The sequence below is a fragment of the Rhinolophus ferrumequinum genome (genome assembly GCF_004115265.2).
Source record: "Rhinolophus ferrumequinum isolate MPI-CBG mRhiFer1 chromosome 13 unlocalized genomic scaffold, mRhiFer1_v1.p Super_scaffold_3, whole genome shotgun sequence".
NCBI lineage: Eukaryota > Metazoa > Chordata > Mammalia > Chiroptera > Rhinolophidae > Rhinolophus > Rhinolophus ferrumequinum.
Window position 1 is genome coordinate 1,069,878 of NW_022680356.1, and position 23,181 is coordinate 1,093,058.

Here is a 23,181-nt window from a genome sequence, read left to right on the forward strand (position 1 = left end):
ATGGCTACGTGTTCATGGCCCATATCCCCCAAAAGCGAGGCGGCCATGCAGGTGTCCCCACCTGGCTGGCTGAAGGAGCACTCAGACGGTGTCATCAGCATGCCACCACCCAGGTGTTCAGCACGCATCAGTGCTCAGCCTGTCGCACTGGCTCACCAGACGGACAGCAGGGGAGAGTGTACAGTGTGTCTACAGGTAGAGAACGTAAAGAAGAGATGGGAGAACTGTTACTGGCATCTGAAGACCAACTGAAACGTTTCAATTCCAGTTCAAAGTGACAGAAAACCATGCCAGGGACAGCGGGTGACAGCATCTTCCAGCCACATGTCTAAATGCTTTATTTAGTTCAGCCTTCACTACACTTGCCCTTCAGCAGCGTCCCCTCTGTGTCAGTTCTCTTTTGGTCTCACTGTCAGAATTCAGTCTCTATGACATCACCACTTAAAGACACAGCTATTTACTAAAAAAAGTATAGAACATCTGGGGCATTCAGTGTTGAAATTCTGTGACAAAGGAATTTGTGAACGAGTTAAAAGCTGCCCTGAGTGACAGGGCTACCCCGAGGGACCGAGTGACAATGGGGCTCCCACAGTGAGCCAAGGGAGTCAGGGTGCAGGTGTGACCCGAGGTCCCTTCCCTGCACTTGGCCCTGAGCTGTGTTTTCCTACAAGGTCACACTTCATCCCCAATGCGTCACAGAGAGCCTCACTCAGAAAACGTGCGATCCGCTGTCTGCATCACCCTCAAAGATCCAACCTCAAGGAAGACACTTGAACCCGGGTGCCCAGTCTGGGTCCACGGAAGCAAAGTGTGGGACAACTGGTCTCCGGAGGCAGACGTCTCCTTCCTCTCATCTCGGTAAGAATGCAGCTTATGTGGTTGGGCTCCACCACGCTGGGTTACGTCCTTTGTGCTGGCCTCACAGGCTGAGTACAGCACGCCCCCTGCACGTCAGCTACAGGAGAATGTCGTTTATAAAACAGGAATCAGGCAGCACGAAAAAATGTCAGGGTCACACGGAGCACATGAAAACGCGAACGTGGATACAAGCCAGCCAGAACCGCAGTGCGAGCCCCTTTCTTCTCTGCTTCAATTCCAGGCACTTCTGTGTGGGACCCAAGTACGAAGCGGGCCTGGGGAAGGAAAGACACTGCTTCTCGTGATCACACAACGGAAGCGCCGTTACCCAGTTTCTGGTCCCCACAGAGTCTGCCACAGCTCCATGTGCTGCCGTCCACTGCAGTCCGACACCAGGACACCCGAGTCACTGTCACCAAGAGCAGGCGGCCTGGCAGTTACTCAGGCTGGACAGCCCTGCCCAGCCCGCGAGCCATCTGTGCTGGCGGGACACCACGTGGGTGGGTCACTCAGCAACACGTCCCAGAGCTCCACCCCTGTACGGTCCTGACACACTGTCTGCGGGCCGCTACCCAGGCAGGTATGCTTAGGGACAGGCTGCAAATGCAGGGACAGCCGTCCCGGGCCCAGCTGGGACAACCTGAGCATCAAAGTAGGTACGAGTGACGCAGAATAACCCACGACTTAAGCTGATGAATGAAACCCACACCAGGGACAGAGGAAAGCTCGGCTCCTTCCCACCCCACACCCCCCGTCACAAATGGCAAGGTGTCGATTGACCCAAGGATACCACCTTCAACCAAAGTCCCAGCAGTGGGACACACCGACACCTGTGCCTGCTGACGAGATGCACTGAGGAGAAAATGGCGTCATACTGTTGGGACAATCGTAACGTGTGAGTAAGGTGCAGATTACACAACACAACTGTGCCAGTGTTTGTTTCTGACTCTGAGGTTCAGTGCTCTCGTCCTCAGGAGACACGCGCAGCGTGTGTAAGAGTAAAGGAGTGTCACTGGCACGCCTGTAGTTCATTCCCAAATCATTCAGAAAAGAACGTGCACACACGTGTAAAGAGCGAAAGACGGAGCAAATGCAGCAAAATGGTGCCAGTGGGATGGCAGTGGCAGGTACAAGAGGGTTCCCCGTACCTTTCTCGCAGCTTCTGTGTAAGTCTGAAATTATTTCCAAAGCAGAAAGTTATAAAAACACCCCCAACGTGGAGTGAGGAGGCTGTCAGATGGGGGTCATTCCGCCCTGATGGGTTGTCTGGGGCAGTTACAGCGAGTCACAGGAAAGGGGACACGCCGTGAGCTCAGGCTCACCTGGGCCCCCGGCCCTGCGTCCAGGATCCAGAGTCCAGCCCCATCTCGTATGCTGCCCCATGGCCTGACACATGACAACTACACGACAACTTCCTCTACTGCCCGAACTGTGAAAACGGGAGCATATCTGGTCGGGCTGCATCAGGCTCGTGGCAATCAAAGACCAGCACTTCAGAAAGGGTGCTTTCTGGCATCACACTAAATATTTACAGCCCTAAAACCCATCATAAAGCAGTGCAGGTGGCAAGGCACACACTCACCGAGGTGACAGCTCCTGCGTGGGGCCAGTGCATCATTGAAGGGGGACATGACTACTTGGTTTCCTGCCAGACGTCCACCCCAGCAGTCGGCTATGGACCATCAGTCTGAGTGCAGATAAGGGGCTGTCTAACCTAACAACTGGCAATCCCTGTGACTTCGGGTCACTGTGTCACTACCCTGAGTCTCGGTCTGCTGTTTTGAATTGGCTACTTGCAAAATCTGGAGAATATATTTGCCTCCATTTTAGAAAAATCAGTTTATAATCTGGCCTCTGTCCCTATGTCCCTCCTCCCCCACAATATTCCAGTGACTCAGAACGTGAGTCCCTTAAATTATTAGCAGTTGCATTTTCACACGGGTTCATTTTTTTAAGAGATGTAAAGTAAGGTTTACAATTAGAAAATATAGCAAAATACTGCAATGAGACTTACAGTTCCTTTACCGAGAACAAACAGATTACATTTCCTGTGAAAAGGCAGAGCTGACTGACGGTCGTTACCCCAGATCCGCACCGGGAGAAGTGGAGTGCAGACGCTGTCACGTCCCCTTCAGTGGAGAGGTGAGTGAGGCAGACAACCCAATGGCCCTTGTCTCATCTGCACGTGACAACCGCTTGCCACCTCGACAGCCCACGTGAGGGGATGGCTGTCTGTGCTCTAAGCCCCATGCCACCCTGGCCCGTGTCCGGTCACTGACCACGTAAAGCCCCATGGAGGGGCGTCCAGCAGAGCTGTGTGGGCAGGCTCAGGGAACACTTGGTAGAGCCATTGATACTTCACGTGAGGTTAGAGAAGAACATTTATAGAATGTCCTTAAACACACCCAGCTCTGTGGGCAAAGGCTCCGATCCGTCCCTGGGAACGGAGCTGTGCAGACCTGAAGGCACCTGGGCAGCTCCACCCACGTCACATCTGACCCCGAGGCCCTCGACAAAGCCCCTTGAGCCGGGGCAGGAGGCAGGCCCAGCCTGGCAGTCAGTTCATTACCTAGACTCACCCTGAGAAGCCACCCTGCCCACCAGTGACCTCTTCATGCAGGATTATGAGCAAAATCCCAGGACCAGGTCTCGGATATATTCAGCTCCCCTGCTTGAAGGGACGTGTGGCCGCACCTCAGCACGGGGACCGACACCTACCTATCCTGGGGCCCTGTCGCTGATGAGTCCCTCCTAGTCCAACCACGCACGTAACACTGAAATCCCTTCAGAAAAACCAAGGCACAGGAACTGGGGGAAACGGTGACTCCAGCGGCATATTACAGAACCATCAACCTTGCAAAACACAAGTGCCTTTCAGATCTAGGCCGAGGAGGAAGTCGTGTTCTGTGACCTGGTCCGTGTCAGGTGAAGGCTGCCAGGCAGTCTGCCAACTGAAGACAGTACAACAAGTCCCTAAGCCCATTCAACAAACTGTCCACATAACACTTCCCATCAAATGCCCACACCCCTGCCCCACTGAAGGTATAAAGAGGACCCAATGTGACTTTTCTGAAGAGTCCCCAACCCTGATGGAGATTCTGCACTGAAGAAATGATAGACTGTACAATGGGGAAGTGTCTCTGTGTGTGTTTAAGAAAAGCTTAGAAAGCATTGTAGATGCACAGGAGAAAAAGAACGACTGAAAGCAATTAGCCATTTCGTAGCGACAGCACTGACACTGGTACAGCAGGGTAGCGCTATGCGGGTGTCCTAGCACGACCTCCTTCCAGAAGCAAAAAGAGATTAAAACTATCTCTAAGAGACACAGAGGAAACAACAGAGTGCGGAAAGAAAGGGGCCAGAAGGGAAGAGACACAATAAGAAAGACTGATATGAACAGTTACTTTCTACAAAATAAGATTTAAGTGTCTTCCTTTGGATAATCAAGAGAACTGTCTTTGCATTATGTGGTTTACTGAAAAAATGGAAACCAGCCAGACCTGCACAGCCAGGCTGTGACCAGCCCGGTGTCACAATGGCCAGTGCGTCCCTCCCAGCAAGTCATCACACGTGCTCACGAGAGCCCCACTTACGTCCCAGAGTTCAAGCTCACACATTTTAAATGTCTTTGTGGGAAAAAAGGTGTCTGAATGGTAATATACCAACACTGGGCAAAATGTACTGTGTCTACAGGACAAGGCACGGGGCTGAATTCAACAAACCCGTAGCACGCCCCGGTCATTTAGGTCACGGTCCATGTGGGGTGTCAGTTTCAGGCTGTTAACAAGTGGCCTCTGGATACATTTCAATAACTGAAATGTTCCAGGGCAGCCTTGGGGCCGAGGGACAAGTCCCTGCTCGGATCCAGGAGCGGGCACATCGCCACACGCCCTCAGAGGTGGTGCCGATGTCGCTCCTTCTGATGAGCGAAAGTTAAACATTTCTTGAACTTGGACCCAAACTGCCCAAGAGGGTGCAGACACGCCCCACAGGGGCCGAGAAACATGCTCACAGTCACGCGGGACAGCCGTGAGGCAGGACAACAGTCCGCTTTCCACATGATAGCTTATGGCTCATGCTCACGACCCCTGGGGCCACCTTACAGCGGGTCCTGCTGACTTCCATTCAGCCATAAAGCAGCTGGGAAGCGGGAAGGGAGCGGGCAAGTCATCCGGGCAGGACCCGTCACGGTCTCTGTGCTCTGGAGCGGGAGGGCGGGCGGGCAGGGGTAGGTGAGAAAACCTCATACCCTCCGTGGGTAACAGGCGTTGAACTCGTCCCCGATCCGCCGAAGCTCCTGTGCGATCCAGATCTCCGGGCGCAGGTCCGCGGGGAGGGCCTGGGGCTGCCGCCGGGAGGCTGCACCAGAACAGACAGACACAGTCACCGCCATTCCAGGGACCGCTTGGCCACAGGCAGCAAGCCCCCCACAAGCCCAGGCCTGCCGTCCGCATCTCGGAGGTGGCGGCAGGCTGCTCCCCCCTTGGCCTTAAGCCAGGGGTGCGGGGTCATTTCCCTTCCCCATGCTGGACACTCGGAGCCGCAGAATTCAAAGGCTGAGTCATCACAGGCACACACACGTGAATGGTGCACTGGCTGGTCACTCGAACACACAACGTAGAAAGTGAGGTTGTCGGTGGAGTAAGTGATCATACAAGGTCAAATTCCCAGGGAAATTCCAGTATCACAGAGGACCATGGGATGAAATACTCGTCCCGATCAAAGCAAAACAGGCAAAAACCCTGTGAAATGAGCACGGACGACCTGAGTGACTTCGTTTCTATGCAGGTGGGAGCAGTGACACAGGGTCCTCAGGAGTGCACACAGGACCCAATTAAAGTGTGACTGCATGTGGTCTCAATACTAACGCAGCCAACGAGGACAGGTTCACGTCTGCACCCTGTCCAGACAAGCAAAGGCACTTTCATTAAGGTGTCTCCAATGTTCACACCCACTCAGTAGAAGCCATGAAGGCCGTGTGACAGCCAAAAATGGGGAACAAAAGCGAGTCATCGAACCCCCCACCACGCATAGGAAGAGGCTGTGCACTCAGGGAGCAGCACAGACACGTGTGCGGCCCAGGAAGCGCTGAGGCTGGTGGGCCACAACGGCCCTCACGCATGACACGGCCACTCACTGCTCAGCCCGGCACGCTGAGCTCGTGACTCAGCTTGCGCCTCCCACTCTGGCCACCGCAGAGCATTTAAACACCTACGATAGTTGGGTCTCTCAACACATGTCGCTTTCTGTTTTGTATTTCTGTTGAAAGGGTTTTGTTTTTTTTTTGTATTGTATCTATTGTTATAAATAAAAGTGATGTCAAGTCACAGCTTCTATCAAAGCACTTGAAAGGGAACTCTTGGAAGAGTTTTTATCGAAGTCTTCTGAGAACTGCCGCCCATCTTCTCCGCCCTCAGCCACCACCCAAGGGAATTCCACCATGGCCCCAGCAATGCAGCACCCCAGAGGGGCAAGGCAACCTGTGTGGGGTGAGCACGGGACGTGTGAACTAGGACACATGGACCCTCCCCAGAGGTGGCTGCACTCTGACTGAGCCAGAGGCAGGGTGGACAACACCAAGGCTAGTGTGGGGATACTTTTAGGATAAGCCAGGCGTGTGACCTGAACACACATCTGACCATATAAAAAACCGAACCAAAGCGATTTGTCACGCAAACATTTGTAGCATTACTCTGTAAAAGTCCATTCAATTTCCATTTTAAGTGCCTAAGCTGACAGGACATAAAAGTGCAGGGCAGCTCTGACAGCAGGTGGCAATGTGCTGCCTGGGTCCCTCTGCCCAGGTTTGCGGCTCTGAGGAGCAATCTCATCAGTCACAGGCACGAGTCGCCATGCTCTTTTTACACCCTCAGCCTGAAATCAGGCGCTGTCCTGACTCCAGGAGCTTTTCAAGGGAGCTCAACTCATCCAAAGGAAGGGTAGCATCTTCTCTCAGAAGGCCCAGACACACCACAGCCTGCAGACTGCATCCCACGTGGTACCTCGCAACCCTGCTGAGGGCCTCGTAGGGACGCACCTGCCCCCACGTGCAGGTGACCAGGCCAGCCAGCAGATGGCCCTCGGCCGCTCAGAGCCACCCCCCCCCGCCCCCGACCTCTCCAGAGGAACTTGCTTTCAAGCTTACACTCAAAAACAAAGAAAATGCCAGTGATCCAAAGAAAACTGGGAAATACAAAGGTGTCAGGCTGGCGGGAACCACTGCCTGGCACCTGGTGCTGCATGAGTGAAGCGCCCCCGGCGGGCCCGGTGACGACAGGCACCCAGGTGCAGGCATCACTGTGGGTGCCCGGGCACAGCCCAGGGACCACCCCTGGCCCATGGAGCTTGGATTCCTGTGAATTAAAGGCTACATTTTAACTAAACGTTGGGTTTCACCTGGACAAGGATATTTATAAGTACAACTGACTTGTAAAGAAACGAAACTGTTCCCCTGGGTCCCTTCCCCAGAAGCAGTGGAAACCTCCCAGATCTCATCAACATCCCAACATGGCCGCGTGGGTCGTAGGGATTCTGGTTCACGCTGGGGCTGGCAACCAGTGCACCATCAAGGGAGCCAGTCCAGGCGGAAGTCAGCTTGTCACGACTAGCATCCAGGGAACACGTCATCCCCGCCAAATCATGGAAGCCTGGTGGCCAGATCCAACTGATCCTCTTAGAGATAAGGGCCCAGCTGTTTTGGGGGAAGGAGGTGAAGAAGATAAAGCAGACGTGTCTTCTACAGGAAAGAAAAGTTCAGAGGACTAAATAAGCTCCATTATCATAAATAAACATGCAGAAACACATCCCCGAAGTGAAGCAGGGTGACACGAAGGGGTTTCTGTGGGAGTCCCAGAGCTGCACTCGACAAGCTCCCAGGGGAGCCCGGTACAGACGGCCCCCAGACCAGACCTTGCGAAATACTGAGAGGGGGCAGAGGTCCTGGAGCCAGACGTGTGTCTCACAGGACGTTTAGGCTGGAGAGTCGTGGTGACCAGGGATGGCGGGTGAGACAGGCCGAGCGCGTGCTAACTGCCCAGTCCCAGGTCAGGAAGGGGCCGTCAAGTGTCCTCAGGTGACTGAAGCTGATACAGAACAGTGACGTACAGTGTAAGTCAACTCTGCAAAGGGGACTGACCTGTCCGAGCTACTCTAACAGCACCCGTCACCGCTTGGCTTTTTAAAGAACTGGGTTTATTTTTTGGAGAAGCAAATACTGTTGTTGTTCCTTGAATCTATAAACCTAGAATTAACCACCAACAGTCACCCTGCAATAAAACCTAGTGAGAATGGACACAGAAATGTGGTTATAAAATAAGAGTGTAACACAAAAATTCTGTTTTGAGTATTTTAAACGATCTCCTATTCCTGTATTTTAAAAGCGTCGTCTCAATCTCAGTTAATGAACGCAGGGCATTTTTCAACATAAAGTTCAAAGACTATTTAGAAAGCGACAAAAGACCCTGTGTTTTTGAGGGTGGGGGAAGGTTTTCCTTAACTTCACCACTAGTTTAATCTTAGTGACTGTCCTATTTGGCTCACATCACTTGAGAACACACCAGAACAAAAGAAGGATGCTAAAGAGTAGACTGTCAGCCCCACGGCGGCGCTGGTCAGACCAGAACTGAGCTTGCTCACGTCTGTCCCACCATCAGGGACCGTGGTGACGTGTACTTCCGGAGGTGTGCCCAGCACCAGTGGGGTCGACCCCCAACCCCAAATCCTATCTATAGTCCATCTGTCAAAGAGAGAACTTCTGTTTCCATTTCTAGCCTGTAGGAAAGCCAGGTATCCAGCATAATCATTTTCCTTATTTATCTGCAAGGTGCCCAGTGATCAAAAATACTGATCAATAAAACAAGTCTTTATTTGAAACAAAAGCTCTTATTTCTATGTAGAAAGATCAAATTTTTAACTTCTAAGGCAATTTCAGGTGGACATAAAATCTTCTTCAAAGAAAAAGTTCTGATGAATGTCTTTACCCACAGAAAATGCAGTTCCGCATTTAAGAAAGCATTTTATTCCGTAAACCTGGCACCGATAACAAACAAAAACAGGTACGATGAAATATGAACTGATCTTAACATAAAGCCACCCAGCGGCTGTCACCTGAAGCCCACACAAGGCTGCCACCTCGCGGGGTGTGCCACGTCACACCTGCAGCCTCGTCTGAGGAACGGGCGCAGGGCACCCCTCACTGCCGACGGGCGGCAGGGTTCCTATCACATCCCTGCTGGAGTGTCAAGTGCGGAACCAGAAACCAAATTAAGATTCATGGAAACACTCCAGATGCTCAGTAATCGACAAATGCTGGGCTAGACTCAAGATTAGATTTTAGAGAAATCAACGTGGATTAAGCTCCAAATCAACACGACTCAGAACTGAGACAGGCTTTCTGTCCCCAGAGAGACATGGACCATAGGGCTTGGCAGATTTTAAACACACAGCAGACAGAAGGCACTTGGGGCGAGGAAGTGCGCTCACAGCAGGTACTGAGGGGCTGCCCACCTTCACCCCTGAGCAGAGTCGGGTTTGCCCAAAGCCGTGGAGGACTCTCTAGGGACCAGCTTTGCAGGTGCGGAAAGAAGCCAGCGCTAAGCCAATCTTAAAGGAACTACTCTAAAAACATCTGGAGGAAACGCTACCTCTGCAGTTCACGTAAAGAGGCACCAATCCCGGGGTGTCTGTTCCACAGAACAGCCTACGTACTTAGGTGACGAAAACCTTCGGAAACATCTATCTATGCAGAGCTATAGACAGCTTACAAATGACCGGCCAGCCCACTTCCACGGCCCTTGGGAAACCCTCCTAAAGGGCCGGGCCGTGTCGCCACCCCCACCCCAGGAAGTTTTGCTGCAGACAAGCTCTGAGCAGCCAGGTTTCCGACATCGGTGAGCAAGGACCCCGTTTCACACACACCTTCCTTCCTTTGGGTCTAATTCTCACTGTGTCCTTTTATTTTTGGATAAATCCTCTATCAAGTCCACCAAGCCAATGGATGAAACCAGAAGCAACTAGAAGTGAAATAAAGCGACGGCAGGTACCACGGGTGCCCACGTCTTCCCCGGTCGTGGGGTCAGGTCTAGGCAGTCCATGAGCTCAGACAGCGCGTGACAGCTGCAAGGATGGAGCCGCACAATAAGGCTCTGACACAACGCCACGGTCTCTACACCTAACTCTGGTGACAGGCTCACCCATTGCTTTTACGTGGCCAGGAGTTAGAAAGTGAAAACACAAGGCTCTGATCCATTTCCAGGCTGGCCGCTGGGAAAATGCCAGCAAACCAAAGCCCCAGTATAGGACAGAAGCCTGGCAGGGAGCATGTGGGTGACCCCCTCCCACTGCCACCTGTCTCCTGCAAGAATCCAGAGGCATCACCACCAAGGTGCTCACCTGCTACGCAGCGGAGGAAGACCTAGGTATCTACTTCGCCTGCACAGCCCCCACACACGTGACGTACGTGCTAGAAGCCAGTGACGTGCCAGGAGCAAACCCAGACCTCGACGACATACCTGGCTAAGTCCCGGTCACAGTAGGAGACCAGCATCTCACCTGCCCCCACCCCCACCCCCGCAGGAGCCTCTGCGCCCCGACACGTGGTGGCCCGGCCTAGGTGCCCACTTCCCGGGACGGGCACACTTCTTCCTGAAGGACCAAAGTCCCTGCTAAAGGGTATTGGGTGTCACAGAGTTCTTCCTTGCAAGGGATGGAATCCGTTCCCTTCTGACCCCTGGGGCTACAAAGACAGCCTAGAATCTCTCAATCGTTATTCCTCTTTCCAGTCAATGAAGCAGCCGCTGCAAACCTGCTCCTTCCATGTGCCCTTCACGACGAGCCGTGGGAAGACCCCTCAGCATGCTGGTCCCCTAGGTGCGCTCCAGAAGCGTGCTGCTCCAGATGGCACTTCAGGGACACAGGACACAACTCTGTCCTCGTCTTCCTGACTGACCGGTCCCACTGGGTTCCCAGGACAGCTGCCTTTCTACTCCTATAGTCTCTGATTCCTGTCACAGGCCTACAGAGGACCTGACCACTGTCCCACCTTATTTTAAAAATCAAATAAAAATAACCACAGTCAAATGACGACCAACCCTGAACTTGCTTTAACACATAAACCCCACCCCCTTCTACTGACAGTGCAGGCAAAGTCCTATCCAGACAACTCACTCACTTCACACTTACTCCAGCAAAACTGTAGAAACAAATGCTTTGTAGCAATCTCGTAAAGATGCAGCTCCACACGTTAACTCATTTAAGTCCATTCCTTGGAAATAAAGTGTTAAAACATCGGAAGCTACTAGCTTTTGGTAACTGTAGACTGATCACAGCCAAAAAAGCAGGTCTTGAGGAGGAAACGAGAATTTAAAACTACAAATGTCAAAATTCCTGACTACAGAGCAAGTGTGGCTTCCGCTACGAAATGCAACACTGGCAATAGGAAAACAGGTGACAAAAAGCTCTCCTAGATTCACTCCTAAGCTCTCCTAAGGTCTTCTCACACGTGAACATACTTCGTCTCAGTGACAGTGAAGACCAAGGTATGCGGCACATACAGAACCCTCAAAAGCTACGCCACGAACAGGTTTTAAATTATGTCTATGTCTACCCAATCTATTTGTGCAGAACGTGAGGCACTCGTGTGTGAGGACATGCGTGGTCAGCACCTGTTAGTAACACACTGGCAGGATGAGACGTAGCGAAATTTTCCCTCTTAAACACTTACAACTGGACAAACCCACTGCCTCTCTTTTTACTCCAAATTGAAGAAAAAAGAAACTTTACATCTCAATTCCAGGCAGAATCACAAAGACATAATCATCTTTCTGTTTGGGCACTTAATGGTTTAAATGTTTGTCCCAAAGGCATACGTCAGGCGCATCTAGCTGTCTGGCCTGGGGCAGGGGAGGGGGAGGAACAGACGGAAGACCTGCAGACCGCAGACCTTAGCCTCCTGCTTGCCCACGGGAGCCGTAGCCCCCACTCTTCCCATGTGGCGGACGGGACACCGTCACATGACATTTTGTCGTCTGCAGACTGGGCCTAGGATCCTCCCTGAGAGCTGCCACCCTGAGCGGAGGTTAGACAGCGGCCTGGCCGTGCGCACGGCTGGGCAGCGGTGTTAGGACCTGGGCCCCAGGCATCCTCCTGGTCGACCTTCCAGGGAACCACCCAGGTGTTGTTCTGTGGCGGCTTCCTGTTCCCCCCTCTTCTTATGACTGTGTTCCCTGGGTTTCCCTTGGTCCCCACTTCCAGCATAACTATGCTCCATCAGGACGCACAAGCGTTGCAAGCATTCTAGGAGCCAGACAGCTCCACGGGGACAAGGGGCTGCTGGCCTAGCTCGTACTGGGCCAAGAGGACCGAGGAGCCCACTATGCAAATAGATGAGATGGGCTGTTTCCCTACAGTGCTCTGACCACGACAGAATCAGGTCAGGACACTGGGCCCCGGCCGGGTGGACGGACTTGCCCCCAGACTCTAACCGGTCACTGGAAGGACCAAGACTGGACAGGGTGACCAGCTGGAACTTTCCAAGCCCACAATTGCACCAAGGTACCAGGGGAGGGGCTGGAGGGAAGGCAGAGCCGGCCTGCTGCGTGCAGCAGGCTTTCCTCCCAGAGAAGAGCCAGCTCTGTGAGCACGTGCCAAGAGCCAGTGCAGGGACGGGCTGTGGGCACTCGGGCTGCCTTAGATGTCACCCCAATTCTTATTAAACTTACAAAGGTCTGTGCTCCTGCCATGGACCAGACCAGTCTCTCAAGCTGGTGAGCTACTGTGACGAGCTGAGAAGAACAGGGGCTCAGGGCCAGTAAAACTGACATCTCCTTTCAAATGCAGCCCCACGGAGCACATCCCATAGTGCAGTGTAAACCCAGATCCGCACTTTGTGTGAAGAAACTTCTCAAGGGATGAGAAACAGACAGATAAACAAAAGAAACCTCCTGGTCTTTTCTCCAGCACTCTTCTCCCACAGACAAATACCTCAGTCAGCAAACAGGACATCAAGCGTGGCTCACACGAAACCCCTTCACACACACATTTGTGACCGAGAAACAGGCCTTCACTTAAGCAAGCTTCTTTCACCAAGTCTCAAACTGTTCATCCAGTCTACACGTTACTTATGTTCAGGTGTTTCAGGAACTGGAATGGGCAGCACGCTCTGTTGCAGAAATGTGACACATCTTCTGGGGGGGGGTCCCAGAGTGACTTAGATTGTCCACAATGTAGGAGAATCTGTCAGTGTTAACACACACCCCCTCAGACTGAAATGGTGGATTCCGTTGTTTTGTTTTTACATTTCAGCTCCCAAACCATTTTCACTCCTGAGGAAGGGCTACAAAGCCCGAGCCAAAGCACTGTGGTCTGTGCAGAGCGAACAAGGGCCCGTCAAGTCCCACTGCAACACCAGGCGTGGGCCATGTGCACCAGGTTGTTTCCTCACCCTGACAATGGTCCAAAGCCCCCACTCTCAGGTTTGCAGCTACACCCTCTGCAGTCTACTGGCCTGTGCCCACAGTGACAGGTCGGAGGAAGGGGACACGCTGACCAGCAGCCCTCCCCCTCAGCCCGGTACTCAGGGCTGGCTCCCATCACTGCCAAGCCACGACTGCTCACGAACCACGCATGTGGTCCAGGGCAGAGAGGGAAATACAGAGTGAACCTGGTTTTCCCAGGGGAAACAGAAGACTCCAACTCGTCCTAAGCAAATACTTCAAGCCTCAAAGGTCCGGCCACTTACAAACGGGGGGTTAGCTTGCCCACAGGTAATGAAGTCAGTACTGACAGTGTCACCTTCCAGTCATGTGATGAAAAGTTCCCAGGAAGAATGTGCGATCCACTCACCCAGAAGTAAAAACCATAATTTAAGTTACCGATGGCCAGAGTGTAACTCCCTCAGGGAAAAGCTGTTTTTAAATTCTTGATTCTATTCAGGCAAAGACTGTTTCTAATGTAAAATCCACAGCGACAAGCTGCCTCAATTATGGAAGCAGCTGCATTTCTTTTGATGGCAGGAAAAAGCAGTTCAGCTTGTGTCTTAAGTCTCCAGACCTCTCCTTCAAATACGAGTCTTGAACTGGAGTCAAGTTTCTGCCAGGACAAGTGGGCCAAGGTGCCCCACCAGGGCCCCACAAGGTGCCCCACTGGAACACCCCACAAATGCCCTGCCATGACACCCCACAGGCACCCCAACAGGGGCTGAATGCAAACAGGCGGGTGGGGTGCAAATTTCCAGGTGCCTCCATGGCCTGAAATTTCCCACTGAAGCCAAGGTTCTGCTCAGGGTCACTGGCAGGTTAGGGGTGATTGGGCCCCCTCTCCCCACCATGCCAGTTACTAGAAAAGACTTTTTCCTTCTTTTTTGCTTTTTGTTTTAGGACCAGAAGGTTAGAAAAATGGTAGCATTTCCAGACAAATTCGCTTTCCCATGGACCTCCTGTACTCCTGGCATGACAGCTCCTTCCAGTGGGAAGCAGGAGAGAATAATCCATCAGTGTCACACGGACTGACCCACCATGGCTGGGACAGGTCAAGAGCAAGGAGAAATGAGTGACTGAGTTCCTACCAGACTCTTTCCATCCATCAGCTCATGCGAAAGCTCCCCGTGCCCCTCGGAGGTGGGCACTTGTGCCCTCACGTGGTGGAAGAGGACATGGGAGCTCAGACACTAGCACATCTGCCCGGGTGGCTTGCCAGGCTGCAGGGACGGCCGGGATCCCACCCTGACCCTGCTCCAGACTAGCCACAGCCCCGCTGCTGAATCCACCTGGGACCCCTGTTGAATGGAGGGGCTTCTGTAAAATCTCCACTCTGTTAAAATAAAAACAGACCCCCAAAGAGGAGATTAAGGGCTAATGTCCATCTGGAATACTGGTGATGGGCCCCAAAGCTGGACCTCACCAGGGTGAAATCTCTACCAACACAGAGGCTGTGGCAGTTAATACTGAGTCACACAAATGAGACACAGGTACCATACTAACCCCACTGGGCATGTCAAAAGAGATCAATGAAAAGCAAAAATTAAAATAGGCAATTTTTATTAATTTGTTCTATTATAAATGCTAGTTATGACAATTTTGCAAATACAAAAAGGCACACAGAAAAAAAATCACCTGTAACTCGAAGGCAAAAAGATCCACTATTCACTCTGTCATATATTTTCCTTCTAATCTTTTGTTAGGCTCATGAACTTACTGAACACCAAGTAGTTACAGACTAGATGTCTGTGCCCCTGGGAGTCATCCACTAAACTCCTGGGATGACATGTGGAGGTGGGGCCTTTGGGGTGATCAGGTCATGAGGATGGGGCCCCCATGAAGGGGTTAACGCCGTGATAAGACGTGATTGGAGAGCCAGCCTGCCTTTCTCACTGTGAGGACAGTGAGAATGCGGCGGCCGTCACCAGAACCTGACATGGTGGCACTCTGACCTCAGACTCCAGCTTCCAGAAGTGTGGGGCACATGCTGTCTAAGCCTCCAGTGTATAGTAATTTTGTTATAGCATAAATGGACTAAGACCTAGGTCTCGACAACTTTGAAACCTTTTTAATGTAACATTATACCAGGAGCATTTCCCGGTCACTATTCTCTTTAACACTACTAAGAAGATAGCACCAGTCTGTCAAAGCAGGAGTAGTAATTTAGAGGTTTTCCCAGATCAGGAGGGCTGCCAATAGTTGTTTGGCTGGTACAGTCCCCGCCAGGATGACACAGATGCCACCATTTTCTGCAGAAGGGCCATCAGGCCTGTGCTCTGTGACCGCAGAGCAGGTCTGAGGGCAGTGAGGCACGATGCCTACAGCCCAGGATCCGGTATGCGAGGTCTTAAAGGACACACACTGGGTTTGTGCCGACAGGACCACCCCAGAGAAGGGATGTAAGCTTTGGTCACGTGCCCCAGCCCAGGTCTCACCAGGGAGGAAGCACAATGACCAGAGGACAGAAACCAGAGGAGAAAAGGGCTGGACATTTTGTCACATGAGGATTATGTCAAGAAACTGAGGGTGACCCACCAAAGAATGGAGACATCCAAGTTCTGGTGGGGGGTGGCCAGCGGCAGAGAGAGGGGGTGGTCCATGGGGAGTCATAGCCAACACAGGCACCGTGACACACACCAAGGCGCGAGGAGACTCTGGTTCCAGGTGACAGTGCCAATCCCGAGGCTTTAAAGGCGGGCAGGGAGCAGGGTGGCAGGTTACCAATCGCCTGCACGCGCACGTCCTCAAGTCTAACCCCGCAGGTCCCTACGCGGAAAACTACAGACCCAGGGGTGTGCAGGCCAATCACACAGAAGCACCGGACCTCCTGTTCTCTTTAGTAAGATGTCCCCCACATACGGGCGCTAGCGTGAGCTGCACAGACGTTTTCAGGGACTACATTTGTGAGTAGCACAGCACACGCCCCAGGGGCCATACACAGGGTTACACACAGCTCACTGCGGTAGGTGCTGCAGTCAGCAGCTACAGAGGGCGCCCAGATGATGGCTGCAGCTCTTCCCAGTGTTAGGGGCACGTTATTCCTAATACAGAGTAAAAACAGGGTGAAAGAGGTGACGCCTAAAATTCTGGGCAGTACTCTGCAGCCAGAGCCACTGCCAGTCACAAAGGCCCCATTACAAGAAAACGGAGATTTCTCATTGCACTCAACCCCCTTTACTACTAAAGCCTCTCCTTACTACTAAAACGCTGGCCCGAACACAAGAAACCAGAAACAATGACAGGGCAATGAGGACAGCGGGCTGCTGGGGACCCAGGGCTGGGCCCCCAGTGTCCTTATCACCAGCCACATGGCCGCGACAGGGCTGTGGGGGTCTCGACTGGGAGCCCCAATGGGCAGCCCAGGGGTAGCCTGCTCTTCCAGGGGAAGGTGTCCTTTCTGGGCAGACACGCCTGACTCCAGAACCCCACACCTGCAGCTCCAGCGTGGTGAGTGGGCAGCTGACCTTCCAGCGGCCCCCAGCCCAGGGCCCGGGACTCCGACCCCACGGCCAGGTCGTCAGCAGGCTACGCAGGGTGCCGGTTTCCCAGCCCTGCCAGAGAAGTGCTGGGGGTTGCTGCTCTCCATCCCCAGCCAGGGGCGAAATGATGCCCTGATTCCCCTTCCAGGGTTGCAGGAGTGGGCCCCCCGACCCCAGCACCACCCTAAGCCTGTACCCTGACTGGCACTGAGAAAGGAGAAGCCCCACCCAGCATCAGTGAAGGGAACAGGGTGCTGGGAGGGGGGCCAACTGGTGTAAACATGGAGCAGAGGGGGGCCAAGTGTGCACCCCAGTTGGATGATGAAGCCACATGGGTCGGTGCCTGCCTTCTGCTGGGAAGGACCAGCAAGGCCTGGGGTCACGGGGTGGGGGGATCTGAACCTCCACCTCACCTGGCAGAAGCAGGCACAAGTTTTAGAATTGAAAAGTACAATTAAAAGAAGGAAACCTCACTGGATCTGCTAAGAGTGGGCGTGACAGGACAGATCAGTGCGCGTGTCCTGAAGGCAGACCGATACGATTTACTCCGTCTGAAGAGACTGAAAATACAACGAAAATGAGCAGAATCCTGGGTCCTGCAAGACTTTAAAAAAGTCTCCAAAGAGAAAGGAAGGGACTGAAAAGTGTTCAAAGACACAAAGGCTGAAAACTTCCCTAACTTGGCACAAAACATAAACTACAGATTCAAGAAGCTGAGTGAACCTCGAAAAGGATAAGCCCAAAGAAATCCAACACAAGACATATATCATAATTAAACTTCTGGAAACTAAAACCACAAAGAAAAAAATTTGAAAGCAGCTGGAAAGAAATGACATTATTTATAGGGGAGCAACTGGAAAAACAGCAGATTCTTATCTGAAACCTGAAGGCTAGAGGAAGTGGCATGTTTCTCAAGTACTGAAAAAACAAACAAACAAACAAACAGCCAATGATGAATTCTATATCCAGTGAAAATATCCTCTGGAACAAAGGAGAAATGAAGACATTCTCACAAACGAGAACTAAGAGGGTTGCTGCAGGCAAGCCTGTCACTAAAAAAAATGACCAAAGAAAGTTCTACAAGCAGAAACGGTGACAGAAGGCTTAGGACTCCAGAAAGGAAAGAATACTGGAATGGAGAAAAAAGGGAGTAAACAGATACAACAAACTAGCCTACTTCTCATGAGTTTAACTTACACTTGATGGTTGAAACAAAACAATGTACCAGCAGCTGACATGGTGGCTCAATGTATTTGGAGAAAATATTTAAGGCAACTGTATTTGAGAAGTGGGGCAGGTAAGAGGTCCTGGAGGAAAGTGAGGTGACTACTCTGAGAGGAAGTCATAAAATGCTGACATTATTTACTCTGGTGGACTACAGTAAGTGACATCTGCGTATTGTGATACCTGGAACGACCACCAAAAAAGCTATAAAGAGCAATATATTAAAAACACTATAAATAAAGATGGTATCCTAAAAAATGCTCAAATAAAAATAAAAGCACAAACATATCAACAATTACCTTAAATGTAAATGGTCTAAATACACCATTTAAAAGACAAATTTGGCGGAGTAAATAAAGAATGTCATCTGATGATACACTACTACAAAAACTTACTTCAAATATAGGTTGGAAGTGAAAGGATGCAAAAAGACACACCCACGTAAACATTAACACACTAATTTTGTTTTACAGAAAGCAAGAGCGGCTATATTACTATCAGATAAAATGGACTTTACAGCAACGATAAAAGGATCACTCCAACAGGAAGACAGAACAATTCTAAGCACCAAACAGCAGTGTCTCAAAAAACATGAAGCGCCATCGGACAGATTTCACAGGGAAAACAGACCAATGCACCATCACAGTTGGGGATTTCAACTCCACACTGTCAGCAATTGACAGACCTGCCAGAACAAGTCAGCAAGGAAGGGCTGGGCTGGATACAGGAGGAGGAGTGAAAACCGGTGGAAGAAATATCAATAACCGACACCAATTCACTGGCAGAAAGTTGCAAGGATCTGAAGTAACTTCTGATGAAAGGAGAAAAAGAAAGGGCCAAAGCAGGGCTGCATTTGAACATTAAGAGGACAAGAATGATGACTAGAGAAGAAACACACGCCTTTATCAGGCAAAGAAGATACTGCAATTGTTAACGATTTTACTGGTTCTGTCACCGATTCCAGGAGATGCAGCCAGGAAGTCACGAGGAGGCTGAAACTGGGAAGGGCAGCAATGGAAGAACTAGGAAAGGTCACCAAGAGCACACATGTGTCATGTCATTAGGGCGAAGGCCGAGACCAGTCACCCCCTCGTGTTCCCAATTCCTACGCACGGAATTTCGTGAACGCTGGACAGTGCAGAGGCTGAGAGGAATAAAATGATTCATTTGAAATTCGCGCTGGGGGAGAGCTTTGCGGACCCCCTGGACCCCCAGAAAGATGCACCAGTGGGTCAGAGCAAACAAACTAAGCCTGGAACACCACTGGAGGCAAAGGGACAAGATGAAGCTGTCCTACTTCGGACACATGGTGACAAGGCCGGGTTCTCCGGGATAGACAAGAATGCTGGGAAAACAGGAGGCAGAGGGGAGACAAAGGCCAAACGTGAGATGGACTGACTCCATAAAAGAAGCCAGAGGCTCAGTCTCCAGGAGCTGAGAGGGGCTGCTGGGGACAGGACACTGTGGACGTCACTCATTCGTGGGGTCACCAGGAGGTACATGGCACCAGGAGGTACAGGACTCAATGGCACATCAGACACACAAACAACGTGTGAAAAGAATTACCCTCTGACCAAGCAGGATTTATCCGAGGCACGTGAGGTAATAACACTGAAAAATTAATCAATGTAACACAGCTTAATCAATAGGCTCACGTTAACTCACATGACTGTATCAGTTCACGCCGAATAAACATTTTGTAAAATCCAACACCCCTTCCTTCCATGATAACAACTCTCAGCAACGTAGAAATAAAGAGAAACTACATCTTTTTAAAGAGCATCTACAAAATACCTACAGCTGACGTGCTTATTAATGGTTCAAGACAGAAAGCTTTCCCCCACAACTGGGAAGAATGGCAAGGATGTCCACCTTCACCACTCTCAACACAGCACTAGAAGTTCCAGCCAGTGCAATAGGGCAAGAAAAAAAAAAAGAAAATGCACACCGATCAGAAAGGAAGAAATAAAATCGTCCCTGTTTGCAGACTACATGACTGTCTGGATTGGACTCCCAAGGAATTTACAAAAAACTTGAGAATTAATGAGTTCAGCAAGGATGCAGGATACAAGACCAACAGGCAAGAATGAGCTGCATTTCTATGTACTAAAGATGAACACATGGAAATGGAAATTAGACATACAATCCTATTGACAATTGCTCCAAAGTAAATGAGACCTAGCAAAAAACAGGTATAATATCTGTGTGCTGAAAGTCACCAAACGTAAAGACGTAAACACTCGAAGAGACCTATCTGATTATGGAATGGAGGACACACCAGTGAAGATGCATCTTCCCCTCCAAGTTGGCCTATAGGTTTAATACTATTCTCATAAAAATCCCAAGAGGGTTTTTTTTTTTTTTTTTGAAGGCACGGACAAGCTTATTCTAAAATTCCCATGAAAAGGCACAAGGTGAGGCTAAAACAACTTTGAAAAAAATAAAAAGCATAAGGTCTGGAATCACTGCATCCACTATCACAGCCTGGCATACAACCAGTCATGTTGGCGGTGTTGTGTTGGCAGAGGGGCAGACACCTAGTTCAGGGGGACACAAAACGGAACCAGAAATAGACCCAAACATGCCCACTGACTTTTGACCAAAGTACCAAAAGCAGTTACCTGGAAAAAGGGACACCTTTTCAGCAGGTGGTACTGGAAAGAATAAACACTGATCTGAACCTCACCCCTTACACACAAATTAACAGTGTGAATCACAGATCTAATGTCACACGCAAATCTATACAATTTTTAGAAGGAAAAACGAGGCGAAAATCTCTGGGACCTACGGCTCAATGGAGAGTACTTAGACATTAAACATGTGATCCAGAAAAGGAAAAACGCACAAACTGGAGTTCATCCAAATTGAAAAATTCTGCTCTATGAAGAGGATGCAAAGACAAGCGACAGACTGGGGGGAACGTGACGAAGGCCTCGACTCTAGAATACACAAAAGCTCTCAAAACTTAAGAGTGAAAAATCCAAACAACCCAATCAAACGATGAGCAACAGGCATGAATGGCCATTTCACCGAGGAGGGGGTACAGATTCAAAGAAACGCATGAAAAACAGTCATCGCTAGCCATGGGGAAATGCAAATTAGAACTACAACAGGTGCCACTCCCGTGTGTCAGAATGGCTACCATGAACACTGGTGGTGACACCCAGTGCTGGTTGTGGAGAAGCTGATGTGGCACACTGATGGGAATATGACCGGGACAGCCGCGTTGGCAAACACCTCAGCAGTTTATTAAAGAACGCATCACCCTATGACCCAACAATCACAATTCTGGGTATCTATCCCAAAGAAGCGACAACGCGTGCTCACACGACAGGCCTACTCACGCATCAGCGCAGTACCCTGGTGAAACTATGGTGGCCGGTCACCGACGGGGGGCCTCACGAGGGAAGTAAGTCTGCTCTCGGCCTCGACTGGCTGGCAGCTGCCCGAAGGCAGAGCAGGAGCCAACAGGTGACATGCAGCGAAGGCCAGCAAACCCTCCCTGAGGTCCAGCTGTACAGGTCTCTGCCAGAGCCTACAAGCAATCCAGATGTCCTTCAACGGGTCAATGGTGACACCGTGGTGCAGCCGCGTGCAATGGTACTCAGCAATAAGCACCATGCAACTCCTGGCACACACACGCCATGGGTGGGTCACCAAAAATCAGGCTGAGTGAACACAGCCAATCCCAAAAGGTCATACATGGTCCGATGCTACTTGTCCAGTGAGCATGAAATGACAAGTGTGACAGTACAACCAGAGATGGCTGTCAGGGGGCATGGCGGTGGCTGTAAAGAGGCAGCGTGAGACATGCTCAGGACGGGGCTCTTCTGTTTGACTGTGTGGTGGTGACACAGACCTGCACATGTGGCAAACAGCACAGAAGGAAACACACACACGTGTGTGCACACGAAGTGAGTGTGGAACTGGTGAAATCTGAAGAAGGGAGCTGGTTGTTATCAACACTGTTTGCTGGTTGTGACATTACACTGCTCTGCACGGTGCTGTCACAGTGGGAAACTGGATAGAAAGTACATAGCACCTGTGCACTCTTTTTACAAATGCACGTGAGTGTGTGCTCAGCTCAATATAGTGTTTGGTGAAAGGATATAAAATTAAAACAGTCTAGACAGCTCTCCGTCACTGAAGTTTGTTTGGAACCAGTGAAGAAAATGTCCTTTTTCTTGTCACCCCCTCTCCTCACTCAGGACCTACAAGGTGACTGGTCTGCCCTGGTGTCCACACTAGTGACGGCCAGGGTCCTCACCAATGACACTGGGGTGGCCTCGAGGCGCCCAAGGCAGCACACCACCTGCCTTTCACCTTTTCAAGGCCGCAAGTGCCCAGAGATTAAAGAGGTGAGACAACACTGAGTCTCACGCTTGCCTGGAGAACGCGGCCCCTACAAAGCTCGCGAGTGTTTGCTGCTCGGACGTTCACTCCCCAAGTCAACCATAGCAACCAAAGGACTAAGTGCCATGGAAATGGTGTGTTTTGAGGAGGAAGAATCAGGTCTGGCTGCTAAACAACGCCAGCAACAAACCTCATTTGACATTTTTCTAACAGCCACACTTAAGAAAGTAGAAATAAATAGGTACAATTAACACCAAAAACATATGTGATTTAACAGGCGACACACACGTGGAAAGATAACCCACACAGTGATCCCCAGGGAAACGCATGTCAAAACCGGGGAGGTGCACCCCACACCCATCAGGTGGCTGCTGCCAAACAAGAGAACACACAGTGCTGGCCAGGCCGTGGAGAAAAGGGAACCCCGTGCAGTGCTGGAAGGAATGTAAACTGGATGCGGCCTCTGCAGTGAACAGAATGGAGGGGCCTCAGGAAGTTAGAAGGATAACCATGACAGGATCCAGCAATCCCATTGCCGAGTTATGCACCCAAAAGAAACGAAGCAGGATCTCACAGACATCTGCACCCCCACGTTCATAGACAGTGGCATTATGCGTGATGGCCATGAGATGGACGCAACCCACGTATCCAACAACAGACGAATGGCTAAAAAGAAGTGATCTATATGCAGTGGGATATTATTCAGCCTTAAAAAAGGACATTCTGACAGCTGGATGGACCTCGAGGACATCGTGCTCAGTGAAGTAAGCCAGGCACAAAGGACAAATACTACA

General features: G+C 51.0%; 1 protein-coding gene across 15 annotated transcripts in view; it reads right to left on the reverse strand.

The window, feature by feature from the left end:
• Positions 1-23,181, reverse strand: part of BCL2L11 (BCL2 like 11) — a 39,284-nt gene that overhangs the window by 9,193 nt on the left and 6,910 nt on the right. For 6 of the 15 annotated variants that reach the window (XR_004422466.1, XR_004422464.1, XR_004422465.1 and 3 more), the window contains one exon: positions 5,108-5,217. The exons of 2 other annotated variants lie outside the window; for them this stretch is intronic. Coding sequence is in view for 8 of the 13 variants with exons in the window: in XM_033100879.1 (XP_032956770.1) it covers positions 5,108-5,217 (110 nt within the window). In the remaining 5 variants the exon portion in view is untranslated. Of the gene's footprint in view, positions 1-399; positions 1,134-3,576; positions 3,810-5,101; positions 5,218-23,181 lie in introns of those variants that run through there. 7 more of the 15 variants (XM_033100874.1, XM_033100870.1, XR_004422463.1 and 4 more) reach the window with 6 other exon arrangements.